Consider the following 19,048-nt stretch of genomic DNA (forward strand, 5'->3'; position numbering starts at 1 on the left):
ATGTATGTGTGTATATATGTATGTGTGTATATATGTATGTATGGGCTGATGCGTGTATTCATGTGTGCACGCACATGTTGGCAAAAAGGCACGCTAGACGTTCCATTGGTTGAGGTACTTTACGAATTACAAAAGGGCATAGACAGCAAGCTGACTGATGTAAAGACTTCTTCAATGGAAGGGCTAGTTGGAAATAAGGTCAGAACATTTTTTAACTCATTCAGTGCTTGATTATCGAAATTAAAAATAATATTTAACAAGTCCATGTTAAAATAATATGTTTTATTTTTTAATAATTTTCTTGAATATGCATGGAAATGCAAATATTTTTTTATATGATAAAACATTTTTGGGTGATTGGACATATAAATTAAAAAATAAAAATATACAAAATAAAGAGAGTTATCTAGAATATTATTTTTTATCAAATTAATATATTCCCCCATATTTTTGCTTTTACAATACGAACTTTCCTTATTATATGTACTATCAAAGAAGTGATAAAAATCAATATTAAAATATGAATTATCTCTTATATTATTTTTTATTATATCATTGTAGTCTTTGATAGGATTAATACGATAGGAATTCATTTCTTCAACTTTTTTTGAAATGCTTTTTTCAAAAAAGCTCTGTCCCCCCCAATTTTTAAGGCTGTATGTACAGTTAATTAATTCGTTTAAATGTTCAACGTCTGCCAAATTGTACGTTAATTTTGTGCTGCTGCTGCTGCTGTAGTTACTATTCACACACTTGTCAGTAGCAGCATAATTGCCAATAGCGGCACTATTGACACTGCTTGCCTTGATGATGGTATTGTCATTATTATTGATGGTTGAGTGAGTAGTCTTGGTAGAGGCAGTAGCAGAGACGAATCCCCCACTATAGCCAAGCAGGTCCTTTGTACCCTTGGCACTACGCGTTAACTTCATATTATAAAGTTCACTCTTTATGATATCAATGTAATCTTGTATTCGGTTAATAAGACAAAAATAGGGAATATTTTTATTTACCTTTTGCTGGTACATATCATTTAGTAAATCATATGCATTTTTTCGATCGAAAAATTTATATGAACATAATTTTAAAATTCTGTTATAGACCTTTAATTTTAACTCAAATAAAAATTCATCTGTATATGGTTTGTTAAAAGCGTTTTTTAAAAATAAAATTCGTTTATTCATATATATATATACTCTATGCAAGAAAATGGTTAAAAATATTTTATATTTTTTTTTCATAAAATATTTTTTATAAAAATAATTCCTTTGAAATTGTTTTAATTTTTTACCATTTTTTCTGTATTTATTTTTAACTAAAAAAGTTTTATTTAATAAATTATATTCTTCATTATTTTTTTTTCCATTAATGAGTATTTGAAAAAATAACATGAGATCATGACAAATTTCAATATGTCTATTATCATCATAAAAATAATTTTCCTTATTATCTTTTAATACCATACTGTATATATTAAATATATTGTACTTTTTATCAACAATATACAAATTTACAAAGAATTTTTGATATTTTCTTAAACTCTCAATGATATTTTCATTTTTATTTATATTCAAATTAAACCCTAATATGTTACTAAATAGTTCATTTTGAAATACAAAATGTATATCATTCCTAAATTTTAAAATGCCAATATTTCCTACTACATGCTTCCATAATATATGGTACACTGAAAGAAACTTCTTGGATATTACATTTACACTATCAAAGACACTACAAATGATTAAAGATTTTCTATATTTTTCATTTATACTTATACTATTAATGTTATAAAAAACGTTTGTACATAATAAAAAAAAACAATTATTACTCTCATTGTATTCATACAAATGTATATAATTATTTGTCGTAATTACTAATTTGTTCTGAAAAACGTTTAAATCGTTTATATCTTCGATAATTTCCTTATACTTACAATATTCCGTTACTACATATTTGAGACTATAAAAAAAATCCTTTTCATTACGACTAAAAGAATTCTCAAATATATAGTTGGACAATTTTAATGAACCCATATCTAATTTCTCTTTTTTTTTTTTATTCACATTCTTGTTCGTGGAACTACTTACAGTATACATTTGGCTTGAAGAGGAATTTAAACTAGGATTAGAAGAGTTTGTACTATCATTATTCCCTTCATTATTGCTACTCCGTTGTGCACTATTACGACCACTGCTACTATTCCTTCTATGTACACCTACTTTTCCCTTCATTAAATTTTCCAAATATTCTTTCTCATTTATATCTTTCCCCTCGTCTCCTTTTTTGACGATAGGTTGTTTCCTTACTATTGCTTTGAATAAATCTGAAAATTTTAATGTTCGGATAGCAGTTGGGTTAGAGGCACAATCGGCTGTCGGATCGGCTGTTGAATTGCCTGTCAAACAGTCTGTTTGATCAACTGCCTGGTTTCCACTTGAACTGCCGCTCCTATTAGCAGACACGTAGTAGCAGGCCCCCTTTTCGTCAAAGGCGCAGTCCTGTATAATCCTTTCCACTATACTATTCCTATGGTTCACTATTTTTCTATTACTCCTTGAGAGACTAATTTTGAGAAGGACAATATGATTATTCTTCGTATAGATAATATATTTATCCATAAAAGTTTTAATATTTTTCATATCTGTGTTTAAGTAGATAAGAGGTAATGAGTCATTATTTTCAAAAAATAAATTTAAAATGTCTTCTAGTTTTACCTTCTTAAATACTAGAGTATCCTTCTGTTCGTTCGCTTTATTATCAAGTGTGTTTGCTTCATTTTTTTTTACTACTACTCTCAAGATGAATAAAGTTCTATGTATATGCTTCAAGTTAACCCAGAAAGAAATATTTTTCTTAAAATTTATTAAAAATACATAATTGTAAGATAGCTGCACTATGAAAAATATTTCATTTTTTTTAAAATTTAACTTTTTGTTAATTTTCTCTTTTAACCTGCAAATCGTAATCTCCTTCATACGGTAATTTATATTATTAATATATATAAATAGGCAGTCGTATGTTGATTTCGTATTCTTATATTTCTTTTTGTTCGTTTTCTCTTTGTCATTTTGCACTTCTTTATGTATAGCCACATCAGATAATGCTGCATCTAACCATTTACAAGTAGGTTTGTACACATTATTTTTAGTCTTTTTCAAACTGTATAATGTACATCTTAAACCTAATACATTATTGTAGTTTTTATATTTTTGCTGCCTCATTCTATAGTAAGAATTGTTTTTATCAATTCTTCTTTTCCTAATCTTTATATGCTCTTTGCATATTTTCTTAGCATTTCCTAGATTTGAATAAAAGGACTTAACATTGGCTTCTTTATCATACCTTTCAAGGTAGATTTTTTTTTTTAATGGTTCTGCTAATATTGCTCTTTTATGATTTGCTATTCTGTTATATTCAGTTATGCTACTAAAGTGGTACTTGCTGCCCCTCAAATGTATAATTAAAAAACTCAGGTAATAATCAGACGTGTGTCCCAACCCGTTGGTGATAAACCCATCCGACCCACTGGTAGTCCAACCATTCTGATATACCCTTCCATCTCTATCATTTACATATATCATGTCCATCTCTTTAATAACCTTTTTTTGTTTCTCCCCCACGTCTATATTATTAAAAGAACTACCAAGTGTGCTACTATTTGCTTGCGATTTTTCTTCATTTATTGTGTCTACCTTGGACAAAGAAGAGCAATCCTTCTCTTTCTTCCCCTCTAATTTTTTTGCACGCATATCTCTATTTTCATTATCACAAACACACCTGTCTTCCTCAGCACTATTTGCCGCCAATACATAACCATGTTTGGCTGCGTCATCGGTACTAGCAGCATCAACAGTCGTAACATCCGCGTATCCGCTGGCATGCTCGTCCCCATCATTATATTCTCTTAACTTTCGCTGCTTCTTTGTACAGCAATTATTATCTACAGCTCCTTTTTTATTCTTTTTCGTCTTATTTTTGTTATTATTGCATATTTCCATCCTAGTTTTTATGTCAATGTTTTCTACTGGTTTAGTGCCATTTCCTTGCTTAAGTTGTGCATCTTCGCTATTGAAAAAGAGACGATGAATAGTTGCATTGTTTGCATGTTTGCCTAATAAGGTCTTAAATATATTACAAAAGTGGTTCTCTCCTTTGTACAATTGTTTATCGATTCTATTATTTGCCTGTGCATCTACTCTTTCATTCATTTTATAGATATAATCTTCGCTCTGCAAACAATTTTGAATGCTAACGTTGTTGCTAATTAAGGGGTTTTCAAAGAAAGCACTTAGGTGTAGTTTCTTATTAATAATACTATAAAAAATAAATGCATACAAAGGGTTACTAATGTTTTTGTATTTATTACGAATAAGATAAAAAATATTCTTATTTTTTGCAAAAATGTTTTCATCTTTTAAGAACAACTGGTTATAAATATATGTAGACTTATTCTTATCATATATATCTTCATCTATTTCATTTATATTAGTACTAAATTTTTTAACCACATGATATATACTCATTTTTTTCTCACTTTCTTTAATATTTTCTTCTATGGCTGTAATTATTTCTTTCTTATCTGCATACTTATTTATCTGAAAAAGTTCATTTAACATGTAGCTCCTATCAAAATGCATCTCTAGCATATTCGTTAAATGGTTGTTCTCGTTCATGTTTATAATTCTCCTTCCAAATTTAAAATACACATTTTTGTTATTGCAGTACGTACCGATTCCTCTTCTTTCTTCCGTATCTTCTTCTCTAGTCATATTCCTAAACACGTACTCTCTTTTGATTGTTTGTGCTTTTTCTTCCTCTAATTCTTCCTCTATTTTTTCTTTTTCTACCTCTATTTCTTCCTCTAATTCTTCCTCTATTTCTTCCTCTAATTCTTCCTCTATTTTTTCTTCTTTTTCTTCTTCTTTTTCTGCCTCTTTTTCTGCCTCTTTTTCTGTCTCTTTTTCTGCCTCTTTTTTTTCTTTCCTTTTTTCATGACTGCTTAGACCATCTTGCATATTTTCACCAGTGAGGGGACTGTATATTAGGGAATTTTTTAGGTAAAAATTAAATGGATGTGGAAGGGTAATCTGTGTAAACTTCTCTACATTGATATTACTGAAAGTATTTATTTCTTGACAAGATAGAATGCTCTTTTGAATTAATGCAAAGTACATCTTATCATTAATAGATATGATAATTAAGAAAATAAAATTTCTTTTGTTATTATTTTTGATTAGCACTATGTTATTCGCGTTAATGCTATCTTTTATCTTTATCATTTTATTGTTGAAGGAATGTATATTTAACCCATTATACAACGAATGAGCATTATAATTTAATTTTTCTTTATTACAATGAACCTTTTTTTTTTCAACATTAGCTTTATGGTATCTGTTCTCACTATGTACATTATCTTTTATTCCTTTCCCTTTGGAACAAGCGCGCTCGACCTTTGAGTAATTACTTCCACTAGATAGATACAAATTATTTGGACATGGTGCGCTTGGCGTGTTGGAGCTTGTGCATGGTCCTTTTTCCTTTTTGATCCCTATCTTGTGGCCCTTATTACCGTCATTTACAGCTTTGCTACCCACATTTACATCTCTGTCATTCACAATTACACCTTTATAGCCGCTACTTACACCGCTACTTACACCGCTACTTACACCGCTACTTACACCGCTACTTACAGAGCTACTTACAGAGCTACTTACAGAGCTACCCGCCTTATAACTTATGCGCCTTTTTTCTAAGTCATTTTCCGCCTTAAAAATTGTCAAGGGTAGAAGAAAAATATTTTTGCCCTTAATTTTTTCTTCTCCTATTTTTTTTTCACTTAAAAAGGTATTAACAGTATATTCATCTAAATTGATAAGATTCATTAGGTAGGTATTCATCCTCTTTTTCATTTCATTTAAATAATTATATGGTTTATCCATACTATGAGTATTATCAACTGGTTGCTTCTTAACTTTGTAGGAGATAAAGATATATAAATTATTTTCACAATAAGCTACGGCATAACAATTTTTTTTAAATATAAAATTTTGTTCCTTAACTTTTTCCTCATGTATTTTTAATGAGCTTATAAAATAAACACAATTATTTCCTAATAGAAATTCGTCGTATTCTTTTATTATTTTTGTCTGAGTTTTATACAAAATAAAATGATTCAAGTATAAATCATTTGGAGGGGTATACTGTTCGCTAAATATATCATACACCTTTACTACTCCGTTGTTGTTTCCTACCAAGAGAAAATTATTTAACTTAAAAAAGCCCGTTACAATAGTATTGTTATTTAAAGTGTCTATTTCGTATGTGTACACATTCGCTATTAATTTTTCTTTGTTATGCTTTAAGGAAAAAGAATTATCGCTCTTTTTGAAAAGTTTAAACCATTTAACAGTGCGATTCTCGTGGTTAGGGCGTGAGTCGCAGGTGCTAACACTCACCCCGGCTAAGCAACTGACGTTAACGCTGCCATCCCTTCTTTCACTTCTACCTAGGTTATCATTCTCGTAGCCATAATTCGTAACTTGACGCACACGATCCCCCCTCCGCTTGACGGACGACGGACACACATAATGAAAGCCATCCAAGTGAACGTAATATACAAGAAGCTTAGAGTATCTCTTCATGCCAATGCAAAGCAATATATAGTTGTTCTCTTTAAAGTCTGTATTTAACGACTTTTTCTTAAAAATGTTCGTACAAAAGTATAAAGAGTAAATGGTTTGATATACATAAAATGAATCTACTATTACAAATGCGTTTTTAACTATATCTATATAAAACAATTCAACCAGATGATTTGTGTATGATATGCAGAGAATATTTTTTTCAAAATGGTAATACATAACAGTATTGGTAAGTTTCAGCTCGAAGTAATCAACAAGTTGTATTGGGTTTGAAGCAGTTCCTTTCACATCATACTTGTTTACAAATATATGAATTTTACTCAAAAATAATACATATAATATGTTTTCATTTTTACTAATACTTTTTACTAACAAAACGTTCGAGTTAATAAAATTTAATGCGTTCACTCCTTTGTCATCTGCTATATAAAACATCATTTTATTATTTCGTGTACCTTTATATACATTTTCCCACTTCTTTTTCTTATCATCTACGTTAAACGTCTGCTTCGACATTTTTTCCTCTGCATTTTTGAATGGGGTATTTATTTTTTTCGTTATACCTTTGTCATCCGTGTTTTCTCCCCTTCCGACATGTTCACTTCTTATTCCAGTGCAGTTTTGTTTGTTATATTTTTTATTATCCTCCCTCTGCCTAGTGAATACCTCTTTCGCCTTTCCCTTCTTCAACGAATTTAGAATAGAAGACGAATTTTCAAAACTGGTAAATATATCATCACATAAGATAAAAATATAGATAGTCTTAATATAGTTGGATATGCAGAGGATGTTGAACTGCTTACTATATGTAATAAAAAAGAATTTACTGTAAGTTAAGTTAAAATGGATGTTTCTTCTTTTACCTAACACTAAGTTATAGCCTGCTGTAATCTTGTGCATGCAATTGTTTTTATCAAGAATAATTAGTTTGTCTGATAGTCTATTCTTTACTTTTTTTATGTCGAATATATTCTCGTCGTCTTCCCTCACCTGATCTAAGGCGTTCTTACCATTGTAACAGTTTTGAAATTTCTGCAGTTCATAAAAGGTGTTACTTTCATAGCCGTTAGGAAAAATGTGCAATGTAGTATCTAATGGAGTACCTAAAAAATTATATACAGAATTACTTGGCGAATTACTTAACGAGTTACGTAACGGGCTACTTAACGGCGCATTATTTATTATCTTAGTTTTATATTTATAATCCTTAACTGTCTTCAGCTTCCTATAAACGAAGTGCAATTTTCTAGAACTTGTAACGTAGTAGGCACTCTTCTTATTTTGCATAATAACGTCCGTTCTTATTAGGAAAAGTTTATCTTTGTACTTCTTGTTCAATACTAAAACGAAGTGCATATTCTTCTCGACTTCATACTGGCTACTATTATGTGCATCATTATTATGTGCATCATTATTATGTGCATCATTATTATGCGCATCATTATTATGTGCATCATTATTATGCGCATCATTATTATGTGCATCATTATTATGCACATCATTATTATGCGCATCATCACTCCACATACAATTTCTGCTTCTTTCCCTTAGAAGAGTTTTCCCCATAAGCGATGACAACATATTTATATTTCCACCTTCTGCTATGTTATCATGACTTATGCATCTTATAATGGTAGAATGCTCGATCAATTTTCCAAAACATTTACCTTCACAACTATTCACATCCCATGCTTCAAACTCATTTCTGTATATCACCATTCTGTTGTTGAACAAATCATACAGTAGTATAATTAAGTACATTTTTCTTTTATTTATGTCAACAACCAAAAACCGTTTACTAAAAAATGTGCTTATCGACACACGCCCATTATTTTTCATACCATCCAATGGAATGACAATTATACTTAATAAAGTATCTATGTACTTCCCTTGTATTATGAAGAAATTGTCATTTGCTTCTTCCTTTTTAATACTGTCTTTTTCTGACCATATATTTTCATTATTTAAATAGTTAAAAGGGGTCTCCTCCTTTTTTTCTCTGCTGTGAGGGTAGCTGACTCTGTTCGTGCGCTTATGATTGTCACTATCACTGGGGTTGTCTTTATACATGTCACTGTGGGTGTCACTGTGGGTGTCATCATGGTTATCATTGTGGGTGTCACTGTGGATGTCATTATGGGTGTCTTTATACATGTCAGTGTAAATGACATTGTCAGTGTGAGCAGGCACTACCGATGTGACATTTTTGTGTTCTTTTTTTTTCTTAGCACTGTTCAGTTTTGTGGAGCCGTTCATGAATATACCATTTTTTTTTTTTTTTTTTTATTATATATTTCGTTGAAAATCTTTTTACTAATTTGGATAGACAGAGGGGGATTTTCTACACTTGACAAATGATAGTGCATTTTTTCTTTATTCCTACACTGATGAGAATCCCATACACCCGAAATGTCACTACTAACACTAGTGGAATTATCTAAAGTAGTATAAGAACTAGTAGTACAAGTGGTACTATTTTTCAAATGATGAGAGATAAAGCCTTTACTGCCAAAATTAGGGCAATCCGACTTTATAGTATTACGTTTATACACTTTTTCAAATATTTTATATTCACAATGATACTTAAAAGCGTATGTATAAAAACTATCAATGTATGAGATACCACGTAACAGTTTAAAATGTTCATACGAATTTATATAATTCTTATTAAAGCGAAAATAAATATTTCTCTCCTTTTGTTTAACGTAAAAATTATCCCATTTGTGCGTTGTAAAATTATTAAAATAATTTAAATTAACTGTATAACTAAAATAATCAGAAAATAAAATTGTTTTCTCAATTTCTTTGTAGGTACCATCATCCTTCTTTACAACTGTAACGAATTTTATATTTCTTACATAATGTGCATCGTCCAAGTGGTAAAGATGGTAATTCACTAAGGATAAGTTAATGCCGTATATTTTGGAAAAGCTAAATAGGTATATAACTCTTTTTGTAAACAGAAGAAATAAATTATTTAAAACAGTTTCCACTCGGTGCACTTCACAGGGAAGGGTTAATCTCGCTACGGGTTTTAAAAAACCCTTTAGAGTAAACTTTTCGCTCTTCAACTCCCCTTTCATCTGTCCTTTCATCTGCCCTTTCATCTGCCCTTTCAAATACTCTCTTTTTTTCCTTTTCTTTCTTCTCTTCTCTTTGCACCTTCTCCCCCTGTTGGTCATCTTACCCCTTTTAAAAAAAGTCACATTTGCTCTATCGTTATTGTTGGATGTTATTAAAAATACTCCATTATTACCCCGATTGGTGCCTCTGTTTCCTTTTCCTACTCTTTGCCTTTCTTTTAGGCGCAAAATTACTTTTTCACGAATTTTCAAATAATCAAATTTCATCTTTCCTAATAATTTTAATGATATAAATTGCAAGTTTTTTATTTTCTTTATTATACCTTTCAACCGTATGTGATAATATGATGACGACATATTACATTTAGTCCCTTCTTTAGTTAATGTACAACTGCATGGCAATTCATTTGCTTCATTCTTATCATGCTTTAAAAATGTGCATCTTCTTTCCCCTTCCAATTTGTTTATATATATCTGATCATTTGCTTGGCCCTCTGATGGACAGTCCCTTCCGACAAACAGCTTCTTATTCAGATGAAACAACTTATCGTATATCACATGCAATTGTTTATCGTTTGTTCTCCCCTGCTCATGGTGCTTTGTATTGCTGAGTTCGCTTTTATTTACATTATTAAGTGGATCTCCACCGCACACCAAGGTGCGCGCCTCTTTATACATACTCGCACCAGTGTTCAGCAGTGTTTCTTTCAAGTTATCTCCCCGTGCGTGGTCTAGCGACTGGCCATCATGGAATAAATCGACACAGCATATACTGACAGGGGATAGACCACCATGGCATCTATCTCCAAGGAGGAAATTCAGAATATGGGCAGCAAATACGTTCAGGAGGTACAAATGAATTGACAATTCGTACAACACTTGAGGTTTTGTTTTTTCTTTTTTTAAAATAATGACGAATGGATTGTTTATGGAACTGGTGCTTGAGTAGAAAAATAGAGTAATGTAGAACAACAACAGTTTCATCCTAATCATAATTTGAAATAAGAGAGATAAATTTATGTTTACTTCCTCTTCACCACATATGGTAAAATTTTTATCAAATATAAAATTTTTTTCAAAAACGTTTTTATAGATAAAATCATTTTTAAAAAACGATAACTTATTAAAGTAATAACTGCACACTACACATGTATCAAAGTAATGTGCTTCTTTTTCCTTTTTTTTGTACAAATTTTTATGCTGACTCTTGAACATATTCACGTATAATTTGTGGTTGACTTGATGTCTTCCTTTGTTCATACTTTGTACATTCACGAAAAAAATTTTTCTGCATTTTTTTAAAATATGTAAGTCATTTTCCTTCAAAATAGTCGCTCGCAGTAGGTTGTCCTTCAAGTTATCTATTTCCTTCTCTTCCTTTTTAGAAAGGAATAAAATATTATGAATAAAATTATTGTAGTTACATTTATTTTTTAAGAAGTACACAAAAAAACAAATTTTTAAATTTATGCAATTATCAAACTCGTTGTAATAATAATTGCAGTTTTGCTTATTTCCTGAGGATGGAAAATTTTTTATATGTCTAGGGATTACATTTGTGCTTGCAGAACATTTACTACTGCTGGACCATTGACTTTGGCGATTGCTCCCCCTAAATGGTTGCTTACTAACTTGATTTTTTTTTTTAGAGCATGCATAGTACTCCTCCTCCTTAAAGGACAAATAGTTTATACTTGTTATATTTTGTGCAAACTTCAAATGGGACAAAGGTTCTTTCCACCTTTTCGTTTCTACAATTTCTCTCTTCAGTTTGATAAAATATTTATTTTTATTTATTAAAAAATTATTTTTATTTAACCTGTCCTTATGATCAATAGGGTGATATAAATTTTTCTTCCATTTAACTTTGTATATATAATAAATGTAATCCTCCTTAAAAGAGGAACGCATATGTTTTGTTTGTTTTTTCCCCTTTGCATTTTTGTATATCATACTATATTTAAATTTCATGGGGTCATGTAAAATTTTTAAATTTGCTCCATTCGAAATACACTTTTTACCGAACTCATAATTTAAACAGTAATCTTCTAAATTTTTATTGATCAAGTTGTTTTCAATTTTTCTAAAAAATAGAATGTTCTCAATGGATATTAAAAATAATTTGTCTACGTTACACACGTTAATGTATTTCGAGTACTGCTCTTCTATTTTGTTCTTTTTTTCATTTACACCTTTATCTACACCTTTATCTATATCTTTATCTAAATCTTTATCTGTATCTTTATCTAAATCTTTATCTATATTTTTATCCTCATCTTTATCCTCAGTTTCATCTACATTATTGTTTTCATTTTCGTCCTTTCCATATTTATAATATTTCATATACACTCTTAACTTTGGGCAGAACAAATTTCCGATAAAATTATATTCAATAAAACTACCATCGAATACTAAAATTCGAAAATTTAATTTCTCATCACCAATGATAAAGCGGTCTTGATATTTTCCCTCAAGTGTCTATTAAGAAGAAGAGGGTGTGGAGCGTGATATATCATGTAACGCAGAAATGCAAGGTATGATATGTAAATAGATTCCCAGACAGATAAGTACCCACACAAATACGCACACATACATACATACACATGCATATGCCCAAATCGTCGCATAAAAAAAGTGAGACTGTTAGCAGGGTTGGACTAAAAGAAGGTACATTTTTTACTTGGAAAAAAAAAAAAAAAAATGCATTCGTTCATAATTCATAACTTACTTGCAAAAAGATTATTTTCAAAAATGTATTTTGTACATATAATGTTTCTTTATAATCGCAGCTCATCAATTCCAAATAGCAGTTCTGTAGATCAAAAAAAAAAAAAAAAGAAAAGTAAAAATGAGTACAATGAGTAGTAGAAGTAAAATGAGCAGAAATAGTAAAATGCGTAAAATTAGTAGAAGGAGTAAAAGGATACAAGCGTAAGTATAATCAAGAAGCAGTATTAAATACGTATATCTTTATCAACACATGCAATAGTATTTACTGGAAAAAATGCATAAACAGTGGCTGCGGGTAGACATAGCCGCATAAGTATAAATGCACAGATACATGTCTAAAATAAAAAGCTACGTACCTTCGCTGCTAGAAGAAAATAGTTCTCATTATTTTTTATAAATTTTCCTTTTACTAAGAAATTTACTTGGTTACTGCTATGGGCAGTTTGAATGCTTATCATTTTTTAAAAAAAAGTATAACAGGGTGCACACGTACATGAAGAAGCACGTGCATGTATGTGTGTACGTGTAAAGGTACGTCTGCAAGTACGTGTGTGTGCACCTATGTTTGTACGTGTAAAGGTACGTCTGTAAGTACGTGTGTGTGCACCTACGTGTGTACGTGTACATATATGTAAACACGTATGTACACTTATACAACAAACTTATAAATAAAAAAGAATTCACAAGTACGATAAAAGCTGTTGAATCATTCTCTTATTATTAATCATGTGAAGGCATATGAACAATAGTAGAACTAAAAAAAAAAAAAAAAAAAAAAAGCATATAAATTAATTACATAGAAACATATATACATGGGCTGTTTCATATGCTATTATATAAGCTGTTAAAAAAGTTGTTATATTTGTTTGCATCATATGTTCAATTTTCATCACGTAAACATAAAAACGTAGCAAAATAGCAAAATGGCAAAATTGCAATATGGAAAAATAGCAATATGGAAAAATAGCAAAATGGCAAAATGGCAAAATGACAGAATAGCAGAATAACAAAATATAAAACATACACAATATTAATAAAAAGCGCAAAATGAAAAAAATAAACAACATGAACAAATGATAGAATTAAAAAAGTATGAATGAACTTTAAAATCCATTCCTATTACGAGAGATAATGAAATATTTTCTAAACTAACAGGGAGTCATATATAGATGCCACATTCGATATTAGAACGAGGAATACCGCTCTTAGATGATATGTTTTTGCGTAAAATCATACTCATCATGGCGTTTGACGATGAATACTTAAAATGAAAAGCTGAAAAATGGCTTTTATGTTGGTGTGACTACATTTTATAATGTATAGCACCTCCGAATATGTGTAGCATTAAACATAGATATAAATGAAGCATATATAAGCATATATATATATATATATATATATATATATCAATGTATGTAAGTATGTATATATGCATATTTTTCATATCGTATGCTTATGCAGTGTGCACTTTGAGAATACTACTGGGCTTAACTACGTGTATATTTTTTCCTTATGCTCTTCTGTATGTTAAGAGCTATACTTCTAAGAAGCACATGTATAATACAGATATAAGAAAAAAAAAAATATAAATAAACAAATAAACAGTCAAATAAACAATAAAATAAACAAATATATAAATAAACAATTAAATACAAAGAGGAGCCAAAAAAAAAAAAAAAAAAAAAAAAAAAATAAAATAACAAATTAGTTGAATAAATGGATTATTTATTATCATAAAGAGTAGCTTCAAGGGAAGAAAAAAAAAAAAATAAAATAATGAAAAAATAAACTTGCAAGTAGTTACATATAATAGGGCATACATTTCAAACGAAATATGAAAATCTATTTTAAAATGGTATAGCAGTTTTGTAGAAACAAGAAAATGACATTAAAAAAAATAAATGCATGTTTACACATGAGGGAAAAACAGGTAAACGAAAAATAATTTTATGAAAAATAAATAAGAATTGTTTAAAGTAAAATACTTAAATATTTGCGAGATTAAGGTTTTTTTTTTTTTTTTTTTTTTTTGTTTTTTTTAAAAAAAGTAAATTTGTTCAAACATTAATAATTGTATTTTCCTTTTTCTAGTTTAATTTCTCTTTTGAAATATTCTACAATAATTTGCTACAGTCTATAAATTGTTCCCCCAAGATCATTGGTATGTACGCCTGGGCGCTGAAGCATTGCTAGTACATGTTTTTATGTGTGTAAATAAATATATATATATATATATATATATGTATATGTATATATTTTTTTTTTTTTTTATTTATTTGCGTATGTATTCATGTATGTACGTATGTATGTATTTTTTTTTTTTTTTTTTTTTTTTTTCATGTTTTTTCTCTTATCTTTTCAATTTTTAAGCATTAAAACTGTTCAGCTCTCGTTTGCGAAGGGTTAAAATAAATGCAACTTAAACAAATGCAATGCATATACAATAACGTTTATATATGCATATATGTGTACGTACGTTATGGGTATATATATTTGGGCATATGTGTTTACATGTGTACATACGTGTGCAAATCCTTGAGCTTCCACGAATTAACAAATATAAGTTATGTAACAGGTCAGTTCGTTTGTAACAGTTACCCCTAACGAATTGTAAAACTGTAGAGAAAAAAATTTAAGTCGATAAACCTCCATCAATTACGAAAACTTTCCCATTAATATACCCTGCAATATCAGAAGCAAGGTACCCTACCATGTTAGCTACCTGCGGAAAAAGCACACGCGCACACATAGGTGTATTTATATGTATATAATTTATGTAGATATAGGTATGTATACATGCATGTACGTGTATATGTGTGTAGCCAAGACAACGCAAAAAAAAACAAAATGTCTTAACACCCCTTAGCTGGTATACACTTCCCATATTAGTATGTACCTCTTCAGGGGTTCCCATTCGTCCGATAGGAATGTTTGAAATTATATCCTTCTAAAAATATAAGAAATAAATATGTAAATAAAATAAGTAAAGAGATGAACAGGTGAACAAATAAAATGAGTATGTCAAAGAAGGCGCTTTTTACGCCACTTATGAGCAGCGAGGTGCATGTAGGAGGTTTTCACTCTCGAACATATTTTTCCTTTTTTGTAATATATTCCTTTTTTGTAATACATTCCTATTTTAATACATTCCTATTTTAATATATTCCTATTTTAATACATTCCTATTTTAATATATTCCTATTTTAATATATTCCTATTTTAATATATTCCTATTTTTCCTTTTTTTCGGCCCACCTTTATTTGATCACTTATTTTATCGGTCATGTCACTTGATATAAAACCAGGTGCTATTGCATTAACGGTAATGTTTCTTGAAGCTAATTCTTTTGCTAACGTTTTTGTAAATCCGATTACGCCAGCTTTGGAAGCTGCGTAATTTGCTTGTCCGATGTTTCCTGTGATACCTACTATACTGGATATATTAATTATCCTCCCATATTTATTACTAATCATTTTTTTTACTATTGGTTGAGTTACATAGAAAAGAGAATTTAAATTAGTTCTTATAACATCATCCCAATCTTCTACTTTCATACGAAGGTAAAGATTGTCTCTTGTTATACCAGCATTGTTAACTAGTATATCTATATGTTCGTTTTCTGTTAGTACTTTATTGATTAATTCGGTTATTTCGTCTTTATTCGACACATCAGCAGCATAACCTGTCGATCTGCAACCAAGCGATTTCAACTCCTCCACGATGCTGTCGCACGATTTCTTAAAAGGGAAAAAAAAAAAAAAAAAAAAAAAAAAATTTAATTGAGAAAATGCAAAAAAAGAAAATCAATAACACTAAAAATAGTAGCAAAAAAAGAAAATACTTGCTCCAGTAGTGTTAATTTCAGTACCAATTTTTACAACTTTTAATTTTGCACACAGTTACTGATTTTCATCTGGAAAAACTGTTTTTCATGTAGTCTTGTATTGTTCTTTTTTTTTCCTTTTTTTTCCTTTTCTTTCCTTTTTTTTTTCCATTTTTTTTTCCATTTTTTTTCCCATTTTTTTTTCATTTTTTTTTCATTTTTTTTTCCATTTTTTTTTCCATTTTTTTCCTGTTTTTTCCTTTTTTTTCCATTTTTTTTTCCATTTTTTTCCTGTTTTTTCCTTTTTTTTCATTTTTTTTTTTTATAAAAGTACCTGCGTCCTACTTATGCACAAAACTCGGGGAACCGATTTAGCAAGAGTTTTGGCAATGCTCCTCCCAATGCCTCTTCCGGCCCCTGTTACTAGGGCTACCTTATTCTCACCACAGTAATAATAATTTTCCTTTGTATCAGTTAATAAACGTAATGTGTCGTTCCTTCTGACACGTTTATGTGGAACTAGCTAAAATGGAAAAAAGTAGAATGTGAAATTGAATCCAGTGGTTTAGAGAAAGTAGAGGAAAAAAAAAAAAGAAAAAACAGACATACATATATATATGTATAGGGTACCTTATTACCACATGATGTATAGGATACTTTATAGCACCTCAAAAGTTTAATAAAAAAAAAGTACATGGAACACCAATATGGCAAATTCATTATGGCTGTGAATATGTGTAAACATACAAACGTGAATAAACGAATGTATATATATGTAAATTAATATAATATATATATATATATATATATAATATATATATATATATATGTATGTGTTTATGTATGTATGTATGTGTTTATGTATGTATGTATGTGTTTATGTACGTATGTATGTGATTATGTACGTATGTATGTGATTATGTACGTATGTATGTTTGTATGTATGTATATTTATGCATAACATGGCAGTGTTAATATTCAGCCAGTATTCCCCTTTATGGTATATTATATTTTCCTTTTCTTTTTTATAAATATTTATATATTTTTAACACCCATTTTCTGAAGAACAGTTCTCGTAAACTAAGCTTGGAATGTTTCTTCTTTTGGGAGCACGTAAATATACAGATATGTTATTACACAAAACAAATTTTTCGCTTTCTTTTTTTTTTTTTTTTTTCTAGTTAATAATAAACGATACGTGCATATTGTCGGCTCATGCATTGTATTTCAATTTATTTATTTTTTATTTTGTTTTTTGTTATCCGTGTTCAGGCAAATGAAACACTGTAAATTTGCACTGTGTTTATTTGTTCTTAATAAAATAATATCGTTCGAAAATTAATTGAATTAAAATATCCTCAAATTGTATGGAATAAATTTTAAAAACATCATTTAAAACATGGAAAAAGGTACACATTACTCACAACTGGGTGTTATTTCGTTTAGTTTGTATATTTTTTTTTTTTTTGTATGCCCAAAGGGAGAGCATACTGACATTGTCCTTAATTTTCTGAGGGTTATAGGGGCATAAAAATGAAATAACTCCGTCTTCTTACTACTACTATTACTATTACTACTACTATTGCTATTACTATTACTATTACTATTATTTTTAATATTAATATTAATGTTGTTGTTGTTGTTGTTGTTGTTGTTATTGTTGTTGCTGTTATTGTTACTGTTGTCATTGTTTTTGTTTTTGTTTTTGTTTTTATTTTTATTTTTATTTTTGTTTTTATTTTTATTTTTGTTTTTATTTTTATTTTTGTTGTGTTTTTTTTTTTTTTTCCTTTCGTCTTGATTTGGGAACAGTATTGTGTTAACTCTTTTTCTCTTTTTTAGGACATTAATGTATGTTTAGCAAAAATAAAAAAAATATACATGAGCATATCATACATTTTGTACTGCATAATTTTCTCAAAACATTTAACTGATGGGGGTGATTGCAGCGAGAAAATTGAATGCAGTAATTGATGCCATGGTGATGATTGTGGGTATTACTGAAATTGCAGCATATGTGTATATGTTCGTTTTACTCTACAAGTAATTTTGTTTTATCTTTTCCTTTTTTTTAAACAAACATTTCGTAATGAACTATTTTTTTTTAAAAGCTTTTTTCGTTTCGCACGTAAAAGGTGGTTAAGAAAAAATAAAAAAAATAATAATAAATTATACACCTACATATATAAATACGCACAAATATGCATATTTATGGGGGACGCAGCGAAAACGTTTGTAAGCTCTCGAAAAATGCTCCCTAGATCGGCAGGAAAAAAAAAAAAAATAAATAACATACTCCTGTGACTATGCAAGTACGTTCTTTCATAGATACATACATATATACACACAGAGGCGTAAATAAATAGGTAAATATGTACATAAATACGTGAATAGTTACTTAAATACGCATATAAATACGCTTATTAATATGCATGCCAATATGCATGCCAATATGCATGCCAATATGCACGCCAATATGCATGTCAATACGCATATCAATACGAATGATAATACGCTTATAAATGCACACACCCAGGTGTACATTTCATTTTTGGCTGCGGTGGCAATTACAAATGTTATGTTCAGACATACACAAATACGGACATGGATGACAATGCTCCGTATAACATAAACATAAAAATTAGAACAATTAGAATAGTTAGATTAATTTGTCTCATTAGACAAATTACCTCAACTATCAGAATTAGCATAACTAGACCAATTAGCACAAAATAAATGGCGAAAGAAGTTGATATATTATTTTTCTTTT

The 19,048-nt window shown here is 29.4% G+C and overlaps 2 protein-coding genes across 2 annotated transcripts; both read right to left on the minus strand.

Annotated features, from left to right (window-relative positions):
- Positions 1–119: 119 nt before the first annotated feature.
- On the minus strand, positions 120–12,912 carry MKS88_002012 (uncharacterized protein; the record flags this gene model as incomplete). The annotated part of the gene is made up of 4 exons (XM_067214986.1): positions 120–8,871; positions 8,970–12,202; positions 12,453–12,536; positions 12,811–12,912. The coding sequence occupies 4 exons, from the start codon at positions 12,910–12,912 to the stop codon at positions 120–122; spliced, it is 12,171 nt and encodes a 4,056-aa protein (XP_067074309.1).
- A 2,174-nt stretch (positions 12,913–15,086) lies between these two features.
- On the minus strand, positions 15,087–18,258 carry MKS88_002013 (3-oxoacyl-[acyl-carrier-protein] reductase; the record flags this gene model as incomplete). Its single annotated transcript, XM_067214987.1, has 6 exons — positions 15,087–15,176; positions 15,351–15,401; positions 15,710–16,192; positions 16,613–16,801; positions 17,770–18,074; positions 18,210–18,258. 6 exons carry the CDS (start codon positions 18,256–18,258, stop codon positions 15,087–15,089), a joined length of 1,167 nt encoding a protein of 388 aa, XP_067074310.1.
- Between the last annotated feature and the right edge of the window lie 790 nt (positions 18,259–19,048).

Source organism: Plasmodium brasilianum, chromosome 7, assembly GCF_023973825.1.
Source record: "Plasmodium brasilianum strain Bolivian I chromosome 7, whole genome shotgun sequence".
In the NCBI taxonomy this organism is placed as follows: Eukaryota; Apicomplexa; class Aconoidasida; order Haemosporida; family Plasmodiidae; genus Plasmodium; species Plasmodium brasilianum.